Genomic DNA, 24,726 nt, shown 5'->3' with positions numbered 1-24,726 from the left:
GTCAAAATCTCGGCGATAGAGACGCATAAGCACGTAACATCGGTTCGAAGCGGGAAAATTGGCGCGCGAATTCGACGTACGCTCGTCTTCTTCTGTGTAAACACGAACGCGAAAGCGGACGTATGTACGCGCGTACAGAGACGCGTATAGGCTCGCGCGAAGAAGGAAGGACGAGAGAGAGACGACGAATGCACGCGTGCCTGCTCGACAAGCTATCGCGGAATGCCTGCCAAAGGCGTTCGAACCACGATGTACCACTTTCCAATTGATACGTCGAGGTTTTGCGGTAACTCGTCATCGAGTACGCGAATCTTTCAATTGCGTTTCGAACCACGCAACTCGACCAACGCAGCAAAATTTCGACGATCTCCGTCCGATCAAGTCGATCCGAGTACGCGGTTACTTCTACCTTCCCCCTCCCTCTCTGCCTCGTCCGTCTGTCGAATTTTCCGTAGCGCGTCAATTTTCCCGACAGACTCCAGAGAGTAGGTACGATTTATCCTGGTTTACTTTCGTCGAAATGCCGCGCGTATATCTTGACGTCCGTTCGTCGATTTTCCAATTGGGAGGACAGAGATTTCATAGAAATCGCGATGATCGCGTAGCGGAGGAAAAGGCAGCTTGAAATTCGAGGCAAGTAAAAATTGATCGCGAGACGAGGCAGAAGAAAGGAAAGGCGAGAATGCGATCGGTCGTTGAAATCCGAAAGGTGAATCGCAAGGGGTAAAGCAGTGGCGTAGTTGTCGGATCTGGAGCCTCGGGCACGTGGCTCTCGTCTTGAATGAACGAACGCAACGTCGAACCGCTCGCGCATAGGTCTCGGCGAGCCTGGCTTTCACGGGCGCTTGTCCTCTGGTCCGATGCACCTCGACACACACGCGCATGTAAATACGCGTACACGTGCGTATGCGTTTCTCTCGTCCCGTCCCGTCCCGTCCCGTCCCGTTACCGTCTCATCTCGTCCCATGGCGTCTGGTCCCGTGCTATTCCGTGCGTTCAGAAAAGAATATCGGCCGATCGCTCGTAAATTATATACCGTCCACGATGGAACGTCTATATTCGAGGATTGTTCGACCGGTCGTGAACGAACAGCGCGTCGCGTCGCGTCGCCCGATTCTTCGATCAACGCGAAGGTATTACGATATTAGTATTCTACTAATGTATTCGAATGCGTTATACCGCGTGTAAGCTGTACACGTTGCGTGCTTGTTAATAGGAAAATTTCGTGCTCGTTCACCGATTTCAGGGTTTCGCGCGAGACAACCTTGAGCAGTTGTTCGTTCTCGTTCGTTTGCAATATGTGTTATCAAAATTACAGAGCTGTGTACCGCTATAGAACGAGCGAACGAGACGTTCTCAAAGGTGTTCTCAAAGTCATTCTGAAACGATTCGATGGCGCTCGTTGAAAATACCATCTGTCGCAACGAAAATTCTAGTCTCATTGGACGAGGCATGCATAAACTGTGGAAGGTTCGAGAAACTCTCGTAAGACGAGCCACACGTAAGTAAGTACGTGGGATGAAACGCGCGCGTACCGTTCCCCGCGATATTCGCAGCCGATCATTCTACTCGTGTAACGTTCTCATCGGTTATATCTGTTAAATAAAGGTTAATTTCCTAGTTTGCCGACAAAAGCGGTCATCTTCTTAGCTAGGAAACTGGAGGAGAGTGTGGCGATATTCGAAATGATATGGACGCGCGCTGCACTTATACGCGTGGATACGTTCGCTGGAGGTCAGAGTGTTGGTTGCACGTCGAATCGTGGAAGGAACACGCAAGCCAACGCAAGGCAACGCGACGCGACTTTACGCGCGTGTATACATACTTACCGACCAAGTACCAATACGTGGACGGTAGAAGCACTCGCGCGTATGTAGAGACAACCGATTGGCACGTATGCGAGGCTAAGTCTCACGGTGTAGGGTGCGCGAACACGAGGCGAGCAACATTCCTGCCTCATCCATGCTTTCAACTTTGGCAACCTTCTAGCCTGCGTGTTTGTCCGCTGTCGTTTCGCCGCCTCTAAAACCCAACGATCGGTCTCTTGCAGCGAAATGTTCGCGATCGCTGCTTCTAACGGTGTTTCCCGATCGTGAACGAGCGACCGACGAAAATCGAACTTACGAGGAAACGATAAAGAGAAAGAGAAGCAGAACCGCTGCGCGGATATGTACGGTTTATACCGTACGAGTTTCGAGAACGAGACCGTTGGGGATCGTGAGACGCTGCGAATGCCAGACACCGTACCGCGGTGAAAGTGATCCGAAATTAACGGGGACGCCTCGAGGTTCGTAGGCGTCGTCGAGCCAACGGGCACACGCGATTCAACGATACCTTCCATCTGGAACGTTATCAACATCGTAAAAATTCGTACCGACCGGGTAGACACACGGATACGATGAACCGATCGAGTCTCGAGACGATCGCTGTTTCGTTTCCTATTTCCATTTTGTTGCGTAGAAAGTCGCGACAACGATGCTGCAAAAAGACACATAAAGTAACGCGACGAGTATCTGCTCTCGAGATGGAGCTCATGCCGTGAAGCGGGAACACGTCTGGTTGAACATCGCTGGGAAAAACACGGTCGTCGGGCAAAAACGGAATTGGCGTTAAACTCGTGTTATTCGCTGAAAGCGTGAAAAACTGGACTCAGTCCCAACCACGATCCGAGAGTAATTGATCGAATGACTTAATACGAGTAACTTGTCGATTAGATGACGACACGCGTGCAACGTGTATCGTCCTTGTTAACGTCGTTGTCATCGTCCTTCGATCGCTCTATTTCGTTTCTCTCGATCGCCAGTACATTTTCAACGGTACGATTAATTCTCCATTCGAAGGATAGATCGATTGCCGCAAATCTCGCAACGAGACTCGTGTCGCCGAAGATGCTACGATACGAAGACACGGCACGCGACAGACACGGCTAGACAACGAGAGAAAAAAGCTATTACCGGAAAGCTGGTTCGGGTCTTTTCTCTTCGGTGCAGCCGACGCGGACACGATGTCTCGAAGAAATCGCCGCGGAATTCTCATGAACGAGCAATACCGTGAATGGATGCCGTTCGTGGTGGTAATACCGATTATTGTATGGGAGTCGTGCGTGTGGCTAAGACCGGTTGGGGTCGTCTCCATAGCGAGACCGAGCTGTGTTCCATACGGCAGAACGAGTCACCGGCATGCGTGGGCGTATTTCTCAGCTATCGAGTCTTCTCGCTCGTTATTTTCCGATGCTTACTTCTATTGCCGCCCCAAACGATTTTCTCGATTCCGTGCCGAGATTCCACGTGTCTCCGACCACTTTCAATACGGCCTTACCAAAATGCCTTTTATCGCCTTTCGTCCAATCCTGTTTGCTTTTTTCTTCGGTCCACTTATCAACGTCGAATTCCGAATTCGTGAACGTTCGGCATAGCTCGCGAGAACTATCACTGGAATGCGCGAAAGCTGTAAAATACTCGAGCGACCAAGAGCGATCGTGGGATCCTTGTCTGCGAGTTCCGAGCACATACCTGTTTGTTGACAACAGACGCGACTCGGAGAAACTCGTCTAAATAGCGTTTCCCGCGTCAGCCGTGAAAGGACACGTTCCGCCAAGTTAATTAGTACGGGTAATTGGAATGCGAATAAATAGAATGATTATCGTTCGTGCAATCGGTATTTACACGTTTACAATTTATTCGACGGATTCGTTTGCTTTCTTTCCGTTTCGACGACTATCGGTGAAAAAATGGTCGATCGATGATTAAATGTAGAATCGTATGTAGAAAAGGCAAGTAAGGGTAGGGCGTATGTGAAAGAGGACACGAAGGAGGAAGCGTGGCGCGTTGAATGGTATCGATTGAAAGGAAAGAGAAGAAAAGGGGGCGAAAGGGAGACGACGCGATGGGTTGCAAGCGCACGGCGAAGAGAATTCCAGAGATTCGGAGAGAGGAAGCGCGAGGTAAGGGGGCGAGATCGGTCGAGACAGCAGCGGTGGTGCACGATTCATCGGTAGTTGGGCCAAGGAAAGGGACCTATTAAAGAACAAAGCGGTGCTCTTTGCGACGGCGATAGATGTACGAAGTACCTTAGGCTACGAGAGATGCCGCGTTGACCTTTAACTGTACCCGCATGCCGCAATACGCTCACCTGTATTCTAGCGCAATCCGTTCGCGTTCTCGCTGCGCCGCGCCGATCCTGCTTCTGCTCCTGCTCCTGCTTTTGCTCTTCGCCTCGTCTCGTCCCACCTCGCCTCGCCTCGCCTCGCCTCACTTCACCACACCGCGCCTCGCCTCGCCTCACCTCACCTCACCGCGCCTCACCTCGCCTCGCCTCATCGCGCCGCGCCTCTCCTCACCTCACCTCACCACGCCGCCGCGCCGCGCCCCGCCCTGTCCCAACTGTCTTCACCTCTCTTCATCTGGCCTCGCCTAGCTACAGTTCGTTCTATCTCACCTCACCTAGCTTCGCTTGGTTGCAACCGAGGCAACGGTCCCAAGATGCATACGCTTCGAGTCCAGTTAACTTTTCTCCAGCGCGAAAACCGCGCTTTCCTTCGAACGAAATCCCGCTTCGCCCCGTTAACCCGGAAAGTTACGCTAACCTAACCAATTACATACGCGATATTCGCATAGTAAAGGGTCCAGTGTTTGAATCTCATCGCGTTAATCTAGCGAATTTTAATCGGTCATTCGCCCAACGGTATAGAAGGTCGTTTTGTGCCGCGTTATAAACGCAAACGCAAAAAATTCCTTAGACTACGCCTCCAGCAAAAGTTACGAAGCATCGATACGCATTGTATCCGTTTTTGTTCCAGGTGAAAAACCGTACCAGTGTCAGTGGCCAGAGTGCGAATGGCGATTCGCCAGAAGCGACGAATTAACTCGTCACTATCGAAAGCACACCGGTGCGAAGCCCTTCAAGTGTGCCGTGTGCGAGCGTTCCTTCGCCAGAAGCGATCACCTAGCACTCCACATGAAACGGCATCTTCCGAAGCAGCACGCCAAGTGACCATACCGCTCTTCCGAGATTCCATCTCCGTCTCCGTCTCCGTCTTCGTCTTCGTCTTCGTCTTCGTCGAACGACTCTTCGAGTGTACGCGTTCCTAACTATGCCGATCTCTTCGAGCCTCTCCCAGATTACCAGGAAGAAATTTGCAAACTTAACTCTTTCTTTTAATCCAGCTCGAATTCGAGCATTGGGTGGAAAATCCTTGGAGAGTCTCTATGCGCGTTTCTCTTATTCCTAATTATATTTTCGTTCGAACTGATTTCGCGATATTCCGAATCGTCATTCTTATTTTCTGTTACATTTTCGTGGATAGTGATTGGAAAGTAATCGTATAAACAAACGAGTGTCGTGGCGAACGAAGAATCTTCGATTGAATCTTTCGCTGACTTCAACGATGCGTGAGACGACGAGAAGGCTTTCGATAGTTTCGATCGCTGCTTTTTACGAATGTTAATCGCTTCTCTCGATACACGATAATCGTCGAGATAATAGCTTATTTACCGCTCGTGATTACGAATACGTTACCGTGTTTGTTCGCCCGATACGATGAAAGGCATACACGCAGTTACGATCGTAGTGGCTGGACCACTACCACTCTACTACGTGTTTTCTGCTGTTTCAAGATAGTCGTTTTTAAATAAATGTTAACGATAAATATAAATTGCATTTAGCGCTGAGACTTTAGATTTCGAAAGATTTGTCGCATTGCGAAGTTTCGTTCGTTGCCCGAACTACGCCATAGACGTAATAAAAACAAACGAAATGTCAGGTACGTAATTTGCAGATTCGTATATCTATCAACGTTAGAGCGAACATTTCTGTCTCAAATTCTCTTGAAATGCGAGGTAAATCTTTAATTGGTAACGTTCATCGGTGTGAACGACTCGTGAGTAAAATCGTCTAATTTTAATTCGGACTGCGTTCTATGGTTGAAAGTTTTCGGCAATTCCATCTGTCGCTAACGAGCACGTTCCGATTTACTACGATATATCTATCTAGATCTTTCCACTTTCGGCTGTATAATTTACAATTTACGTTGACTCGTTGACGTGTAAAATATCTTCTTCTTGAAATCCGATGTTCGTGCAAAGGTTAACTGAACGCGCGCTGTTCAACCGACGAGACGACATTGCAACAGAAATGTAATTTTTCGAGAGTGTGAGTAATTTTGAGCAACTGTATCGTTAAAATGTTCGTCGGTGATAGATATTAAAATTCCGTCTATTTCGTTCGTGCGAGGCGAACGAGTAAATCGAGCAAACGTTCGAACACGGAGCAATCAGACGTGAGAAAGGCTAAATTTTTTGCGAGAACGGCTGCTGCTAGCAGTATAATGGCATCTATTTTGTACTAAGCTAACCACAGTAGCGAGGGAGCCGATTGCAAGAGGACGCGAACGTCGATAAGAATGCGCATAGAAAATTCTCCGCTCCGAAGAAAGCGTTAATTTATTTGCCTGTGTACATAATGAGGATATGTCTATAACGAGTTAAGTTGAGAAGTGGTTTGTTCACTGGTGATCTTTTTATCGCGATTTTCCGTCGCTCGCATTCGTTTGCATCGAATCCCCTCCGTTCCGCAACGAGGAAAGTCAATCTAGGTTTTGTCGAACAATCGCTAGATCCATAACCATGCTCTCGATACGACTTACGCGAGAAGAGTCGACTTATTATAGTGATGCCTTATGTACAAATTCGTTTAGGTACGTTTCGTCTACGTATATGTGTATATTATATGTATGTATATGTATATTGTATACGTGTATAAGTATGTACGTATACACATGTGTATGCATATAAATATAAATATACGTATAATCGTCGAAAACTGTCACGCCGCATTCTTTGCGGCTAAAAGGTCTATGCACTTTTATGTGTGTATACGTGTAAAAAAGCGATGCATATCCAATACGTATGTAGTTAGTGTAATATTATCTGTATAATATGCGATTTAAATATTTGAACCGGTAACTTTCGCGTCGATTCTGCGATTTTATCTTATTTACATTCGCGAAAAATGGTACGCGTAATATATACATACTTAGATACGATAGATAACAAAACTACGATTTTCCTTAATCGTGAGTTAAAAACGAAAAAAAGAGATTTTCGCGAAGCAATGTAATATCTTCCCTTTTGTTCCTCGTCGTGTTCTTTTTTTTTTTTTTGATCTCTGTATTCTTTTCGTTTTTCCTTCCTTCCTTCCTTTTTTTCTTCTTATTCGGCTATCCTAAATGAAATGTGAAAGGCTAACGCACAACTAGTTGCAAAAACGTACGTATTATAACAATTATTCTATGATTTACCGTTTTCTACTACGGAAACAACTATAAATGTTTGCGTTTAACTTAAAAATGTCACGTTTCGGTTTCCAATTACTTCCGATAGCCAATTTTGCCTTCCTCTTATATTCGAAAGTACTATTTGAGAAACAACAAATTCACAAACGTATATAAATATTCACGAATCTATGCTATTAATTATGCTAACACTCTTCGAGATAAAGGGTTAAATCTGCTTCGCGACATTTTAACCCGCATTACCTCATTTTTTCGGCACTCTTCTTCCATGTCTGATCTTCGATCAATCCGTTCGCTAGGCCAACATTAATCTTAACACAGATATACCTCATTTACCGAAATAGAAAATTCAAGGCTGTTGTGACGAAATTTCACGCATTTTCCTACACGATTTCCTAGAATTTTGTTCATAATGTTTGTAAATCGCTGTAATTTGTGTGTTGTGTAATTTAAATATATCACGATATATACGTATTATATTATCGCAAATAAACGCGTTTAATTATCCGCATTTATATTCATTATCATATTCAAAGTCTGTTACGATTAAGAATTTCATCGCAGCTATTTCACAAAGTATGTAATAGACAATGATGTAAAAAATTATTTTGCGTCGGAGGTATGTATATACCATTACACTTGATAAGCATCTATTTCTCGCAGCATATACATAAATTCATTTTTTCATTTGCATGCATAGAATAACGGTTTGTTTTTTTTCCACAAACAACGTTTAAATAATGCGCAAGTCAGAACGAATCTTCCACAAAAAATATATTATGTGAAATTTGCATCAATCTGCGTAATACAACTATGTAAATTGTATCATCGATAAACAAACCTTTTGGTTGAAACTTTTGATGTGTTATTTGATTCGATTCTAACCTATATTTGACACAAAACTCGATGCTCAGAGCGAGATAAAGGTAATAAGGTACGATACCACTCAATGTGACCATATCTGTATAAATAAAATATGAAAGCCCTAGCAAGAAACGTATATTTCTCATTTGGGAACATTTGAAAGCGCATTGCAAAATTCCCCTAGATTTCTAGTTAGTTGCTGGACGAAAAACTCGTAGAATCTAATCGATGAGAGACCTATTGCGGCAGGTGGCGCCATCTAAAAAACAGTAGAAAGATCAGAAAGTATTGTATTATAGAAAGAAGTAAAACATGGATGTGGATACAGCGAGCGATAATACGTCCATCGATGACAAGATAGACGATTTTTGTGAGAATCCAACGAGAGATGCTCTAACAGAAGGTCTTATGAGTCTTTTGAAACCTACAGTGGATCAATTAGACGAAAGAATTCGTGCCACAAGGTATGTAACTTTTTTTTCTTAAATATGTAATGCGGTATAGATGTAAACATTCGACATGTTATTGACATAATGTTTCAAAGTTTTTCGAAATACTTGAGTATCGCATCGGCGTGTACAATCCTTTGATTTTTTACTTATTTTGAAATTCATTCATTTCCACAGAATATGTCAAATAGAATTAAAACAACGGATTGAATCGTTGACGGAAGAATTGCAGAGGATCAACGAAGTATTGCAGTGTCCACTGGAAACAGATTCTTATGTTAAAAAGTTGATTAACGCTAAACATAAAATCACAATTGTTAGTAACATTTTACAAAGTACGCAAGAGCGATTGAATAAAATTCACCAAGCAGTGGAGAAAAATACAGTAAAAAGGAAAGCTTTACTGGATCGTAGCTCTCCATATGGTAATGCCTCTAATATTTTAAGTACAGAAGAACAAGTGGAAATAGAGAAAGGGGCTAACGTTTCTAAAGAATATGAATGAAGCACGATAGTGCGTGTAAAATAATTGTGATACGTCCCTCTTTAGCTTCGTCTTTAATTTAGAAATACCTAAGAAAGGAACAAATTGTACAAAAATTCTTCTATATATTTTCCATGTATCATGAATACACCGATAGTTAGATTGTCGGATAAAGATTTGGAATCAGTTTACGAACCTTCAGAGGATTCCTTCCTCTTGATAGATGCCTTAGAAGCTGATTTAGAGGTCCTAAAAGTTACAAAACCTGTGATGTGTTTAGAGATAGGTAGTGGATCTGGTATCGTAATTACGGCTCTGGCAATGGCATTGAAGAAACACTGCCAGTCTTACCATCTTGCGATCGATATCAATATCGACGCGTGTAAAATTTCAAAGAAAACTGCTGCTGAAAATTTGGTAGAGATAGATATCGTACAGATGGATTTATTAAACTGCATACGTAGCGATAGCGTTTTTGATATCGTGATATTTAATCCACCGTATGTGGTAACCAGCGACGATGAAATTTCTAACGGGCAGATTTTGTTCAAAGCTTGGGCAGGTGGTACAAATGGTAGAAAAGTTATGGAACGAGTGTTTCCTAAAATTCCTGATATTCTATCAAACACTGGAGTATTTTATCTGTTAGTTATTAAAGAGAACGATCCCGAAAACATTTTACGTACATTTATGAATCTGAACATGGTAGGCAAGATAGTAGCAGAAAGAAAAATCAGGGGAGAGCATTTGTATATATTACGTTTTACGAAAATAAAATAGCAGTATATGTGTATATATGTATAACTTGTTTGTATACATGTTTGTACCTGATTGATTAAGGGAATTCCTTTAACGAAAGAAGCAGTTAAAGAGCGTTTCATTTTTCGTTGTTCCATTTTTTATTTCATACGGTCGATGATTATATGACACATAATACGCGTGGTTGATGAAATTTTGTACAAATTTATAAAGTATGAATATAACTCGTCGGTTAAGAGGTAAAATCTGAACAGACGATAAAGATATGAACATAAAGCGAGAGAATTATTTGTTACTACGTATGATTTGTATACATATATTTTACTTGCCATATTGTAAAGTTATTCTTAATCGTAAAGTTTGTTGTACTTGTTAACGATTGGTCGTATCTCTAACGATGCGAAGGAAAACGACAGTTCAGCGAAACATGAAAACAAACAGAAAATACTATAAGCGTACGACGATTTTCTCGCTATTGTTATATATATATATATATACTTATGTATTTGCGTACCATTGTCGAACGGCGTTTATCGTCAAAACACTGTTGTAAATAACAGGTATATTTGACACTTTACAAGTACTATGTTAGAAATTTGCCATCGCTTCGTGTTTAAAATAAAAAACTTAATTTTAGTTTTGTTGAAGTACGGCAGTTAGACATCTGCACAACTTCGGCACAAGAGAAACATGGCGTGAAATTGACATTATTGACCAGTATTAAAACGAAACTACGTGATATAACCGATATAAATAAAGCGAAAATACGTAGTTGTTATGCCCCGAGAAATGTCGCAAGGATGCTATACTGCGATCATAAAGTGTTTTTCGCGTCATCGATTCTCTCTTGTGTGCAGCTTGTCATTCTAGATTACGAGCGATGAAGATGAAACCTAATACGAAAGACAGGCACGTTAGGAAGTCGATAACTTGTAACGAAAGATACGAACGCTAACGGATAGTCGTGATCGTAGCGTCAGTCGATCAGTCGTGATTATTCGTCGAAACCGAGTGAAATTTCTACGAATAGATGGCTTTCGATCCGTATACTCGTTGTAACTTAACGTAAAGCGTAACTGCACTGATAGTAGTGACAAGAATGGTAGTCAAGAAAAACGAGATTGCGGTATAAAAGCCACTGTATGTCATGCAAACGTTCATTGAGCTTCTTGCAACTTCCTCAACTGCAGTTTCCTCGAGCTGTTCCAAAACTTGGTTGCTAGCTTTGCTCAAGTCCTCCACCATGATTACTTTGAAGCCACGAGCGATGCGTATCGGATCCGAGATTGGCATGGCCGAACTGTTCGATGTCGAGTTTGTCGATATCGACATTATCGATCGGCGCCGTCTACCCGGTTCGATTTGCTGAAAAGACCAAGCATTATAATGTTTTGATTTAAAATGTTAACGAAATAGGTAAGTTACTAGAATATACATAACTGATTATTATGTTCGATTATTACAATCACGTTGTAATGGGATTACCTGATTGGTATTTGAACATGGTTCGCAATCGGTCTTGCACAATTCCACGTTGCATTCGATGAGCAGGTCCATCACATCTGGGAATTTGAAAGCTTGAAAATACGCGTACGCGATAATCGAAGCCCCCGTATTTCCGGTATCGTTTGTCTTTTGGAATGCACCGAATAATTTAGGTTTCAATATACATCCCATTTCGTCCGTCAGTTGTAACGTGTTGGTGGAAGATTCGTCGCGAGCAATACAGTCACGAACCTTAAAGCATACACATCAATTAGTACGGTTAAGAACGATAAAAACAGAAAGCGTTTTCGTTCGCGTTACGAAATCTGGTCGGTACCTGGAGATCGAAGGCGGGATCTCCTTCTACGGAAACGACCAAAGTCATGGTCTCTCCGATCTTAACGAGGCCATCGGCAGTAGGCGCGAACGGACCCCTTCCCACTTGTATGTCCAACTTAGCGCTCGCTGTGTCACCGCTGAACGTTACTATTTCTTGATTCAACATGTCCACGGAGAAGTTAACCGTCAGGGCTTTATTGATGTTTCCTTCCCAGAGGCAACGAACTCTGCGCACCGTGTCCCAAACTTCTTGTATACCTGGTTCGTTCTGAACGGAACGAAACGAAGAAACATCGAAGGAAAAGTAAGTGACACGAACGTCATCGAAACGATGATAAGGAAGCTTCGCGTCGTTTTGTAGTCGTACGAAACGGATCTACCTGTAAGACGAGTACGTTCTCCAAGTATGCTTGGCCAGCTTGCCCCGCGAAATCATTGATGAATTGGGTGCCGCAGGAATTTAGATTCAACGTGAACGAATATCGAGTTTGTCCGGAATTCTGTGCCACGTACCTACAATCTGGATTCGTAAAAAATCCCTGCAAACGTACATAACGATGAATATCAGGCATCCCGTTGTTTACAGTTAGCCATACGTTGCTCACCTTCGAATAAATGACTCCATCGAAGACGCGGTTGAACTCTATGTTGATAGTCATCATAGTTTTGCTACACTCGACATCGAGAGCGTGAATATGCGGCGGGTGTTTCGAATCATCGTCTTCCGCGTTTCCCTCGCCCGTTCCAGAAGCGCCCGATTCTACGACAGCGAATGAAATTCGATTACGCTCACGTTATTCCGTGACTCTCGGCGTTTCGCTCTCGCCTCTGTAGTTTCATCGAGAGGAGAAAGCAACAGCCAAAGCTAACCCGAAGAAGAGTAGCGCACCTTCTCCGCCAGGGCCGGTAGCAACTCCGGTCGAGGAGGTTCCAGGGGGTTTCACGACATTGGTTCCGCTGGTTGCACTGCCGGTATTTTGAGGAGGAAACACTCCGCCAGGAGTAGGGGAAGGATAGCTACTCGACGAGGAAGGATATCCAACGCCGCCACTTTGGTCGTAGGAATTGGCCCCCGTGCCAGCGGTCGGATAACCATTGGTTATGGTATATCCATCGTTAAAAGCTGATCCTTGCGCGGATGGCACGTAGGTAGGACTTGGCCTTTGAGTCGAATAGCCATAAGTAGTGGAGAAACCGGATGGCGTGGAGAATCTACCGGGTGCACTGGTGGTGAAGCCTGGTGTCGAGTAACCGTAACTGGTCGAGATTCCACCGGAGGCGGAGGGTTGTTGAGGAGTGGAGCTATACGGCGGGAAAGCGGAAGAGCCAGTGTTCGAATAGGACGGCGTCGTGGTAGGACGAGGATTGTAAGAAGATGGTATGTAGGGTGATTGGTTGTTGGGTGGAAGATACGTCGATCTTTGGGTGGAGAACGGCGATGATTGTACGGTCGTGTAGGTAGGTTGCTGGCTGGTCGAGGGCGCTTGGAAAGGTCGAGGTTTCTCCGGTGGTCTTTGCGTGCTATACGGTGGTAGATATCCTGGAGGATCCGACTGCTGACGAGCTGCAAAACGAACGATCTCGGCTGTGAGAATTCTTGATACGTCAGTGTATCAGCGCAGAGCATTCGAAAAGCCTCGCGATTCGACGTTCAACGACAACCTTTAAGTTCAAATGGTACAGCCGCTGTATGAAAGTTCGGATCGCGTACCTCGATATCTGCGTTAGGCTCTCGTACTGGTAACACGCGCCTATTCTCTAATTTTAGGTGCGTCGTTACACGTACTTACGAGCGCAACGCTCCTCGTTATTATATTGGAAATTCGATTTAAATGCCTCTATTAGATGTGAGTTTTGCCGTGTGATTTTATCGGTAATATGCTGTGAAACGGCTAATAAGCGTGCATTAGTGCGTATCCACGTTAAAATATGGTTAATTGCATTTTTAAAATGACGGTTATTCTTCCGAACGATCTTACTACGATCGTCGAAAGTTTCGCAAATATCTTTTCAGAACTTCCGGGTCAGTGACTCGTCCAAATATCAGCACCATTTTTGTCCGCCCTTAAACGCAGCTTTAACCTCTTCAGCGTCTCTCTACCTTTACACATGCATACGTATGTCGGAGATTTCCGCAGCAAAATAACCTAATTATCGTCGACGATTAACAAAATCGTATAGTTGATTCCTCGCGGAGGTAAAAAGCATGATTGGCGTATCAGAAGATTGAAGAGCTCGAAAGAGGATCGGTAAAAGGGTAAAGATTACTGGAGAACGCATTGCTTTGGAAATTGCATTCTTTGTGTTTTAAGGTTTGCCTCTCAAGAGGGTAAGCTCCTTGTGGAGAACGTACGTTTACGTGCGCCCTGCCGGTAGATCCCTTGAATCCACTCTAGGATATTTTGCGCCATCACGTCTGCGGCCGATACCGGGGCAGCTCGCTGGATTCTCGAGTGTGCTAATGGATTTTAAACGATTACTTTGATCAAAACATTCGCAAACTTGTTATCCTACGATATCGCTTTCTTTCCTCCCGATAATGATCGTAGTCGAGACAGACTCGACGATTCGATCTGTATCTTTCTTACCGACTGCGGATGACGACGTTCTCACGAACAACGCATGTCCCCCTGGCATATATTCCTGGCACACGGCTACGGCCACGAGACCAGCAACGGTCAGCAGCGCTGCGATCTTCTTCATCCTCTTTACCTGTAACCTATAACCATTTCTTTGACGACTCGTTTCTTCTCGTTCGTGGAAATATTTCAATAAATAAGTATAGTTGACAGCGACTCGCCGATCGAAGAAATATCGAACGAGGTCGTTAACGAAGATACGAAATCTTGTGTCTTTCGCGTGTACGTCTCAAGGACGCGAACTCGTTTCCTGCCATACGAGTAAAGACAATGGAGGGTGCAACCGGTTGTTATCCGGTTCGCTTGCCTTTGTGACGCGAAAGGCTAACGAGCGCCGCCCTGATTTACAATACGTAGCATTTTATCGCGAATATCGCGCGAAGCCTAGGACTTTCGCAGACACTACGTCACGCGAACGATAATTTTGTCTGATGCCGAATCGACATGGTCGAATCGACGGTATCTCGGCTCGTTTCCACATAATTCATCGTTTCGACAGAAAGCTTAACGAGAGCATTTCGCAGAGTACAATCGTTAAATAGTTTTCTGGTCCCGAGAAAGGCCGTTTCCACTATTGTTTCGCTCTTCTCACGTACGTGTGCCGGTCTTGCGACGTTTCGTCAGATCAGATTACGAGGAACCGGCAATCTCCTAGTCTCCTATCCGTGCTGTAATTCGAGAAATTCGGTCGGAACACGAGTACGACTCGACTCGTGGCTAATCCGCTGTCATTTGCACGTAAAGGAGAAGCCTTTATACGAAGAGAAGAAGCTTCTTTACTCCATCCGCCTCCGGGTATATCTCAATACTCTAACGCAGTGTTTTGCCGAGTCAAGCGATTCAACGTAACTTTGCCTATTTCGGCATTTGAAAAAGGTCAGTTTTCTCTTTTTTCTTATTTTGGACGGTGTTCAACGACGCAGAGAAAGTAAGCACAATCGGTTCGGATAGGAACCGTTTTCGTGAGAAAATCAGGAACCGTATTACGCGCACGTGTTACGATCGCCAAGGTGACGAAGAGAGGACATTCACAGCTTCCGTATACCGGAAATCTCGAAAGAAACGAAACCATTAAGATTAACGAGACGTTTCGTTTTCTCCTCGTGACTCGAATCGATTCGACCGCGCTAATACAAGTCCGTGCTCGCTAGGAAAATTCGAAACACTGTCGCTTTTCACGAGTTACGAGAGGAATACCTGGCTGGATCTCCGGATGCTTTCCATCGATATCTCTCGGATGCGGATTCGATTCGTCGCGGCACGACGGTGAAACCGAATCGTGACGGTACTGTGCATACTCGGCCGATCGATCGTGCGCTCGTCACGCTGATAGCGGACGTGTTCCGATCACGACGCGCTGTTCTTCCCTCAGAAACACCCGCACGTTGTCCACCGTTCGTTGCTCGCCGTTCCTTGTTCGTCGTTTCCCGTTTCTCGTTCGGGCAAAGGTTCAAGAAGTGAACCGGCGCGCCGCGAGTCGTCGTGCTTCACCGAGGTGAAAGGTGAAAGTCGCGCTAGCCTCGAGGATAGAACACGCTGCTGATACCTTTGCACAGTCCGCGTGGTCGTCGTACGGCATCGCGTTAATGCGATACGCGCGCCGTTTCTTTCTTCCATTTTCGTCGATGAAATCAGATTTTCTATTTCAATTTTCATCAACCGTCGAAGAATCCACTCGGCTGCCTCATTGGTGGAACGCGGTGTGTACGTAGCGCGTACAAACAGTGCCTTCTCCGCGTCCTATTCATTAAAATACAATCCTCGTGAGAACAGCGCGGAGGGGACTCAACGACGTGTTAGGAATTGCGCTCAAAGTTCGCTAAACGATGCGTCGAGACAACAGGCTGTCCCGACGATTAGTCGCATAACGCGAAATTATTAATCGCGCTAACCGATGAGCCAACCGTGTTTGCGAATCGATCGTTAAAGCACGTGGTTGATCGACTTTGAACCGGCCGTATTGTACGAGGTTTATCAGTAATTTTCTTACGAGACGGTGTCTTGGTGATTGTTAATAGTATAATCAATATATTGGAAAATAATAGAGAGGAAACGACAGGTGGATAAATTATTTGATTCCGTGGAACGCTGGTCTGATTCGTTTCTTCATCGTTCTTTTTTTTTTTGATTGAACATTATGCTTTTTGTTCGATATCCTTTTAGATCATAAAAAGGCAAATTCATTGGCCTCGTTAAACGTACCGATCATTTAATCCGAAATTATTCCAGTTGACATATTTCGAAGAAAAATTATTTCCCTGTAATTCGTTTGTTGTGTGGGAATAATGTCTCCGGCATTTGAATAAATTCACTCGAAGAGTAATACGATTTTGGTACGTTCGATCTAAATAACTGCGAAATTATCGGTTCGTCAGGTTAACGAGATCGGTGAATTTGTTTTTTAAGCTCTAAAAGGGTATCGAATTAAAAGTATAAGGTTCGATCAAAAGAAAAAAAAAATGACGAAAGTAACGAAATCTCGAGACATATGAGCACGACAAAAAAAACCGAGTCACGCCGTAATAAGCGTCCCACAGAACCAATCAATTTGTCTCTCTATCGTTTTTTCGTGTTATTAATAATTACAGAGATATCGCTTTGTAACAGATTCACTGAGACACCCTGTATATCGAACACATAATTGTACAGCATCACGCGCTAAAGCTATCGCGGCCGAGTGGAAAGAAGTGGAAAATATATGGTAATGATATGCGTGGGAACGTCCCAATTTGTAAATATTTATATAGAAATTAAAATAAGAGCGCGTTGCACAAATGAGATTGCGATTATATTAGAATAGAACGGCGCATGATTCCGTGACTAGCTGATCGATAACGAGCGCGATAGCGATACAGATACGCAGATGCGATTGCCCGGTATTCCTCTATCTCCGATATAAATACATCTGACAACGTTGTCCAGCGAAATTTCTATCATTTTCCCGATCCTCGGGTGGTTTTTGTCCCGTTCCGCTGACATTGAAAATAAAAGGAACAAGAAGACGATCGGAGAAAGTTTTTCTGATATTCTCCTTTTTTATTCATCCACGATGATGGAGAATTCGGCTAATGGATCTCGTTATCGGATTCGGACAATCTGGGTATCATGTTTCCCAGGCAAAATATTTCAGGAAATTACGACCGCCATAACCCGTCACGAAACTCGTACACACTCGCCTGATGATTCTTTCATGTCATACCTATTAGCAAGGTAATGGGATATTTGATCGGCCTTTCTCTTTTAACGTGCGAACTTAATATCGTATTATCGCGAACGATTAAAATCGATGACGATGCGTCGACTGTTTACATGCACATCCTCCACATGTTTGTAAATAATTTCGCAATATCGTTCAGACGCCATATACGGTACGAGAGATACGCGAACAACGCAGCTGACGTTCGGAAGCTGATTCGTCCAATTCTAAACTCGTCTCGCTCGAGAAACTCGGAGAAGCCTGCAGGGTGTGCAGCGTGCAGTAATTGCCAGTAACGGGTTCACGTTGGTAATGCAGTAGCGCGATTATCATAGGGAAATTTGTCAGGTTTGTAAACAGCGGCTTGTAGAGTTTGCAAAGTTGGTAGGGGCTAAAGTGGTCATTTGCGGCAGCGCGATTGAGCAAGTGTAACGTGCACTTGAGATGCTGTGGTTTCGTTTCTGCGCCTCCATTTTTCGACTGGATGCGCCAGCTTAATAAGATGAGGGAACGTTGCTCGTTCATTATCCGCATTTCGTAACAAGTCTCGCGCTAGACACAGGCTGCGCTGTCCGAGATCGACCCAATGACCGTTTCTTACGCGTTAACGATACAGCTGATCGATGCACAGTGCACGGAGACCGCCGAATCATCCTCGAAAGCGAATCCTCCAACTTCCCGTTGCGTTAAACCGAGCAGTCTGCTTTTCAAATTACCCGAACGCTTTAGTTTACACGCCTAAGCGGAAACCATTAGCGCCTCGAAAACAAGCGGTGAAAGCGAGCTACGACGTTTCGAAGATTATCTAAAGAAGCTATAGAAAAAAAAATTATTGTAGCGCTATCGGATGTTAATCATGCTAACGAGAAGGGACAAGAGCGGAGAGCAGAAGAGCGTCTGGAGGTGGTTGCGAGTTGCGAGAGATCTGCTAGTGAAAACTGGCAGTTACGTCCGATAGGTCTGGGTTACGAGGACATCGATTGCCTTACGAGTCGTGAAACGCGATGCGCGCGGGTCTTTGTGTGCACGCGCGCGCGCGCGCGCGCAAATTGTTCCTCGTGGTTTCTACTTCGCAATGTCAGCCGGAGGCGGATCGACGACGAGGTCGCGTCGAACAGCCGGTTCGAACCTTTTTCTAAAACCGGTACGCCAAGGCGTATTTGTCTCTAGCTGCGGTATGGCGATCGTGTAATTTGATAGAATTCGGAAACGGTCGGCAAGTTGGAGCGTTGATCGAATGTCGCAGAAAAGATTTTCGAGATGTCTGACCGAGTCTCTTTAGAAATGACAAATAAGATAGTAACATAGGTTAGGTGTCGAGCGGAACTAGGGTAACTGTTTTCGCGTTCTACGGAAGCATAGGCTCCATGGTTTCTCGATCGATAATAATTTTCTCGTCGAGTTGCGACAACGTTCGAATCGTGTTTCGCAATTCGAAGATTGTCTGTGATTTTCAGAGGGAACTCTACCGTCTCACGTTCACCGTGTTACAACGGTCAAATCGTTGAATCGTTGAAACGAGGTATTGCCGGCTAATTAGGGTAATTACCTTCCGTTGGTTCTTACCGGCAAAAGATGACGTACCGTGAAACCAACGAAAGATGATATAATGGAATCTAGTAAAACAGAAAACATGTTCGAATTATACGCGAAGAATTTAATTGCTCTCCGCGAGTATCAAACATATCGAGGAACATTGATTTTTATGTGGAAAAAGTACCGAGAAATCGGCCTTCTCGCGACCTTCGCCACGGAGAAAGCCGAGAGGATTCGACTCGCCAAAAGCATCGGCCACGTTAGAAGGCGGCGATCATCCACGCGATTGCGATCCGACAAAATCACACACTCGATTACCCAAATATTTCGAAAGATCTCATGTTCCTTCGTATCGTTTTCGGAAAACTTTCCCTTTCCGCTTCTTCCCGATGATATATGACTTTCTCTATAGGTGCGGACACTTAGGACTTGGACTCGCTCCCGGCGACGAGGAACGTTAAACGAAGATTGCAGCATCTACGTCTCGAGTTCTTTCTACAGCAAATGAAGTTACGTCATTTTATTGGTCAAAGAACGCGCGAAGGAATTTTTTCACGCGTGCTTTGCTACCTTCGACCTGGATTCGAACGAGAGATGCCAAGGGTCGGTAAAGGAGGAAAAACCTGAGTACCACTGATCTAACGATTATCGTGGAGTCGCGGATACATCGCGGATGTATGTATGTAAGCATGCATACAGCGCGCTTTCTTCGGGATGCGGCTACCAAAATCAACCGTCTTCGTTTTGTCTCTCGCTCACGCTTTCGCTCTCGCTCTTACTCTCACTCTCGTTCTCGCTCCACGTTCTCGCGTTTGCTCGTCTGCCAGATCCTCGCGCTTGCTTATCGTTATCGATACTGCTTTCTTTCGTTCGGTGAATATCGGTCTTGGTGGAACCTGAATTTTGCACATTCTCAAAGGTATATTTATATCGCGTGCACGTGTCAAGAATTTCCTTTTGCAAAATAAAGTAACTAAACCGTAACTAAAGCAACTGCTCCATGCGTGACGATCGTGAAGGCCGCGCAGTATCGAACCGAATTCGATCTCAGCTTCTGCGAGTCCTCGTGTTGCGATTTGTAACTTTCCCACCATTTCTCGTTACATCGATGTCGAATTTGTACGAACGACATTGAAAGGAAGAAAAAGCGAATCGATACACTCGCGTTTCGTTTAAAGTTGCGTGCAAGTTTCAACGTAAATAGTCTCGTTCGGTGTAGACTACAGTCACGGGTAACATCGGTCATTCCGCACACGAAACGTGGCTTTCTTCTTCGCGGTGCAATGAATTTGTATCTCTCCTTCCAAGTTCCACGCGTTTTCTACCGTGTGAAAATGCGACGCGTGCTCGTAAACGTCGCTACATTCGCTGGTTTTCATTCTAGCGGAAACATCGATCGATTCGAGCGATTCCTATCGAGAGGAGTTTGCGAATATCGCGGACGATGCTCCGTGCGTTTGTCACCACGACGCTTTCTCCCTAGAGTTTGCTCGTGGTGGCGCGAACCGCGGACGATCGGGTTGAAATTTTCGATGAGAAAAGAAAAAAAAGAAGAAAAAATAAAGAAAGATAAAAATAGAAAATTGTATAGAAATGGACGGAAACGAAATGCGAGCAAAGTTCAGACACTCACCTCGCAGCGAAATCCTTTTGACGGGAGACGAACACGAAGCCGATCTTCCCTCGTGATTCGTGCGGAAGATTTGCGTCGTGCACACGCTTGTGAGAAAGGTGAGAGTGAATAGCTGGGAGCATCTTCATTCAAGCTTTATATAGGTATTGTACCCCCTTTCCTAGCCGGTTTGTAGAAAGAGCGTGCCATCGCTGTAGCCTAGCGTAATTGTATCGTCAACAGGAGCAGCGACGAATCAGAAAAATGCATCAACGAAATTGCGTTATGCGAAAATTCCTCCAATTTCCAGGATTTGTTTTAACAGCTAAACGAGGTGCGAAGCTGGTTCATGCGGTCTTTCCAATCGAGTTTCATCGTTCGCAGTTCTATTGGGTTGGCAACTAAGTGATTGCGGATTTTGTCATTAGATGGTAGTGACAAAACCCGCAATCACTTAGTTGCCAACCTAATACATTCGTCGAAACAGCTTTTCTTTTATCTCTGGAACGCTCGCCAATTACGCGGTCTTTATTGCAGCGCGTGCGACGATTCAAGTTTCTCCTTCTAAAATCGTAAAATCGGTTATCGAATAATCGATTATCGTCATGCTCGGTCTCACGTGTTTCCCTTGTATTACGCAACGAACAATTACATTGGCCACTTCTCGCGACGCTAACCTCGCATAGAGCGGCAAAAATGTTGGTCGCCTCGTTTCCACTGGTACTCCGGTTAAATCGAATCGAAGGAATTACGGTTGCCTGGCAAACGTTCGCCGGCAATTCGCGAGAGTCACGTTTTCTGGGTTCGCGGCACGCGAATACGCACTTACGCGTGTTTATCTCACCAACTGTCGTCGATGTCGGGCCAATCCATAAACAATGGTCCGCGTGAACAGACGGTAACTTCGTTGCAGCCGATGCACGCATATCGCATCCGCCGATATTACCAACGAAAGGAAATATTTTTGTTAATTACGATCGAGGGCTAATCGCGGGCAAAATTATGGAAAATGAAGAGAATTTGTCAAAAGTTGAAGCGTTCAGTTTCGAAAAATACGAAAATACGCTGCGTAATGGGGAAAGTTTAACAAAGAGGGATACTGTATTTGACGAGTTTTTCGTGTTTAAAAGGTCGCTGTAATCGTGTTATTTTTATTACCAGCTTTCTACCGGTGCTCGTAAGGATTTTAACGTCTCAAAACTTTCATGATTTATTAGATGAGTTGCGTCACAACCGTGAAGCGAAGCGATAATCAAAGCGCGTCAAACCTATCGATAACGATTATAGCACCGAAAACGGGATGGACAGTGGCGAACTGTTAAAAAGTCTATCAATGTCGTACTCCTCCCAACGTGAGTATCTTCGTTTAAAGACACGTTTAAAGACGAAATAAAGACAAGGAAGCGAAAGAAAGTCAAGTTTCCGAATATCAGCGATGATTAATTAATCGGTATCAATATAACTGTTTGATACAAGAAAAAGTAGCCAGGATGCTGAAAATCGTCCTTTTGTACGAAGCGTGTACGAGAAACTGTAACGATTTTTCGATATATTTCGCGGTATATTCAATTGCATGATCAGTGACAGACATTTGGATCGAGGGGACTGCGCGGTGAATATTTTAAGCGCAACGATAATTTGATGGCAGCTGCGAGCCGTATTAGCTGGATTAGCCGTATTAGCCGTGTTGGTCGTATTAGCCGATTCGATGAGAAAATTTCAGGCTATTAAATCTGTTACGTCATGCGGTTCATGAAAACAACGGACAAGAGCGATGCGATTTACTGCTTTTCAACTTAAATTTCAGCTTTATATCTACGGTTACAGTCTGTCGTTATTTTTACGACTTACACCATAGTTAATTTCCCTTTTCCTTCTCCCTTTTACTACTATTATTATTTTTATTATCATTATTATTGTTTTTGTTGTTGCGGTTACCAATATAATTAATTAATTTTCGATCCGAATTAATTTTGGGATTAAATGGAAGTATATATAGTTCGACGTTTCTTAGTTATATAGCTATTTGGTTTAAACGCATCGAAGAACTACGATTACATGTATTCCCCGCCTTGGAACGTTTGAATCATCGAGGCAAACGTAAGAATGAATGGACGAGCGAAAGGTTTTCTTAATGTTCGAACCCAGACTGACCCGTTTGATACTTCTTTGGTTTGTCCGTTACGCAACGAAGAATGCAAATTTGTTGTTGACTAAAGCAACGGATGGTATGCGTCATAAAAGAGCGACCAAGTTCCAGAACGAACTATTTTTTATGCAAATACAAAAGAATAACGAAGGAGAAAGTTTTGTGACGTAGCAGTACCCTGAATAGTAAAGTGTAACGAGTTTTGGGCGCACATTACGAGGCAAAAAGTGCTAGGAACTATTGATAAGAAAGAAATGAAAATTTAACAGGCAAGGAGGACACAAAAGTACATAATTAGCAGTTGGAACGATTTGAACGTAGCAGGCTGTGATGGAAGGCGGGGCAGCTGTTTACACAATAGTTGGTAAAGGTGATATCCTACCTTATTGACGTTCGTGGACTTACCGTCGGTTTCTTCGATCTTCGGAACACCGGAGCCACCTTCGCAGAAGATATCATAAACCAACTATTTCCATTAAGCTGCAACCGATTGATTCGACGTTCTCTTCTTTCGATTCGCTCGTTTGAAAATCTATGCGCGCACACACACACACATGTATGTCTCGTTTGTGTGTATGAATACACTCGGTCTTTTGGGAAATTTGTTGCGAGTAGCGTAGTGTTGTAAACAGAAATCGAACAATTCAACGAGATTGCGCAAAGCGGTAGCGAGTAAAACACAGATGACAGGTATTCAGCGGCGAAACTACTCGGTTAAAAGTGGAGTTGTAGCGATCTGGTGCAAAGTTAGTAACACGCAGCTAGAATCACGCGTAATTAGATTCGCTTACAGATAACTTTTACCGTAATCGTATCTACAGATTTCAATAACCTTCTCTTTCTTCCGGAAATCTCACTTGTCATAATTTTTCAGTACTTTTCGCTTAACGACTGTTTTATGTATTCGGTGTCCGGCGAACAAACAGCTTTCTACGTTTCTTCGTGTATCTCGCGCGTCTTGAAGTTCGAGCGCGAAAACTCGATCGTTTTGTATGAATCCTGAAACACGAGTATTGTTTTTCTTTCTCTCGCGTGATATTCGTCGCATCGAACGAGACTAACGGTACAGGTGGAATCTCCTACATTGACTATCGATATAATTGAATCATATCGAATACGAGGCGAATGTGGGGAGAAGAAAAGACAGAAAAAGAGTATGTAGATCGACGAGATAGCGTAGCCATGTCCCATACGAGACTCCAAGTTATCTCTCGTTCACGAGCTGCGGATATATCGGTCAAAGCGGAAATCACATCTACGCGTTTCATGCTTCAACACCTTCTGTGACTTTTTATTTCGACTCCACGTACTAACAAACGGCGCTACTTCTACTTTATCGCGTTTACCATCCATCAACGTATATTATATAACGTAAATTAATAAAATAAAAATTGACAAATATTTTATTATTATTTTAAAAGAAGAAACGAGCAAAATGTAGCGTAGAAAGGACAAATAAGGTTAGTTTGCTAAGTTGTAATTAAAAAGAAGCACGAAGAATACGTTCGAAGGAAATGTACATAGATCATCAGACAATTTGTTCGTTTGTATTAATATTAATATCGTTGTTGGTGTGTCTGTTTGATCGCGTTTTTACCTTGAAAAATATAAATGAAAATATCTTTGAACGTATTTCCTACGTCGATCGCATGATTTATATGACTCGCTTAGCCAAAATAACGAAGATTCTCTGGCTACGTAGGTGGCGATTCGACTCGACTCGCGAGACGAGCTACGCTTTGTTCTCTGCCCGTTTCGAGGGTGTTCGCAGAAGAAGAGCCCCGCTCGTAACATGTATTCGCAACATAACGTTGTTCAAGCGAAACAGCCAGTGTGCAGGCGTGTTTGCGTTTCGTTATGAAAAGCATCGTGAGAAAGCGACGGCACTGTTCGTGCAGCAGCAAAGGTTGTAAAATGCGTTTG

The 24,726-nt window shown here is 44.0% G+C and overlaps 4 protein-coding genes across 10 annotated transcripts in view; 3 read left to right on the top strand and 1 right to left on the bottom strand.

The window, feature by feature from the left end:
• Positions 1–7,802, top strand: part of LOC132916788 (Krueppel-like factor 12) — a 45,729-nt gene extending 37,927 nt beyond the window's left edge. For all 3 annotated transcript variants that reach the window (XM_060977114.1, XM_060977115.1, XM_060977113.1), the window contains one exon: positions 4,799–7,802. In XM_060977114.1, coding sequence (XP_060833097.1) covers positions 4,799–4,992 — 194 coding nt within the window. In that variant the 3' untranslated portion in view covers positions 4,993–7,802. The remainder of the gene's footprint in view (positions 1–4,798) is intronic.
• Positions 7,803–7,955: 153 nt separating this feature from the next.
• LOC132916237 (SNAPIN protein homolog) lies at positions 7,956–9,109 on the top strand. The gene is made up of 2 exons (XM_060976053.1): positions 7,956–8,619; positions 8,782–9,109. Exons 1-2 carry the CDS (start codon positions 8,468–8,470, stop codon positions 9,107–9,109), a joined length of 480 nt encoding a protein of 159 aa, XP_060832036.1. The 5' UTR covers positions 7,956–8,467.
• Positions 9,110–9,229: 120 nt separating this feature from the next.
• Positions 9,230–10,513, top strand: LOC132916233 (methyltransferase N6AMT1). The gene has a single exon (XM_060976048.1). It carries the CDS (start codon positions 9,230–9,232, stop codon positions 9,866–9,868), a length of 639 nt encoding a protein of 212 aa, XP_060832031.1. The 3' UTR covers positions 9,869–10,513.
• Positions 10,337–21,615, bottom strand: LOC132916777 (uncharacterized). 5 transcript variants are annotated; one of them, XM_060977091.1, is made up of 10 exons: positions 21,307–21,615; positions 20,676–21,218; positions 14,260–14,390; positions 14,025–14,129; positions 12,561–13,235; positions 12,277–12,431; positions 12,052–12,210; positions 11,670–11,939; positions 11,333–11,584; positions 10,337–11,212 (listed from the first exon to the last, which is right to left on the bottom strand). In XM_060977091.1, the coding sequence occupies exons 2-10, from the start codon at positions 20,801–20,803 to the stop codon at positions 10,868–10,870; spliced, it is 2,220 nt and encodes a 739-aa protein (XP_060833074.1). In that variant the 5' UTR covers positions 20,804–21,218; positions 21,307–21,615; the 3' UTR covers positions 10,337–10,867. The 5 variants fall into 5 exon arrangements, with proteins under 5 accessions (XP_060833074.1, XP_060833075.1, XP_060833078.1 ...); XM_060977092.1 differs by having other exon boundaries at positions 21,332–21,615; XM_060977095.1 differs by lacking the exons at positions 20,676–21,218; positions 21,307–21,615 and adding an exon at positions 18,108–18,294.
• Between the last annotated feature and the right edge of the window lie 3,111 nt (positions 21,616–24,726).

Source organism: Bombus pascuorum, chromosome 2 (assembly GCF_905332965.1).
Source record: "Bombus pascuorum chromosome 2, iyBomPasc1.1, whole genome shotgun sequence".
Taxonomy (NCBI): Eukaryota; Metazoa; Arthropoda; class Insecta; order Hymenoptera; family Apidae; genus Bombus; species Bombus pascuorum.
The sequence above is the reverse complement of the archived record's forward strand: the minus strand, read 5'-3'. Positions and strand labels throughout refer to the sequence as shown.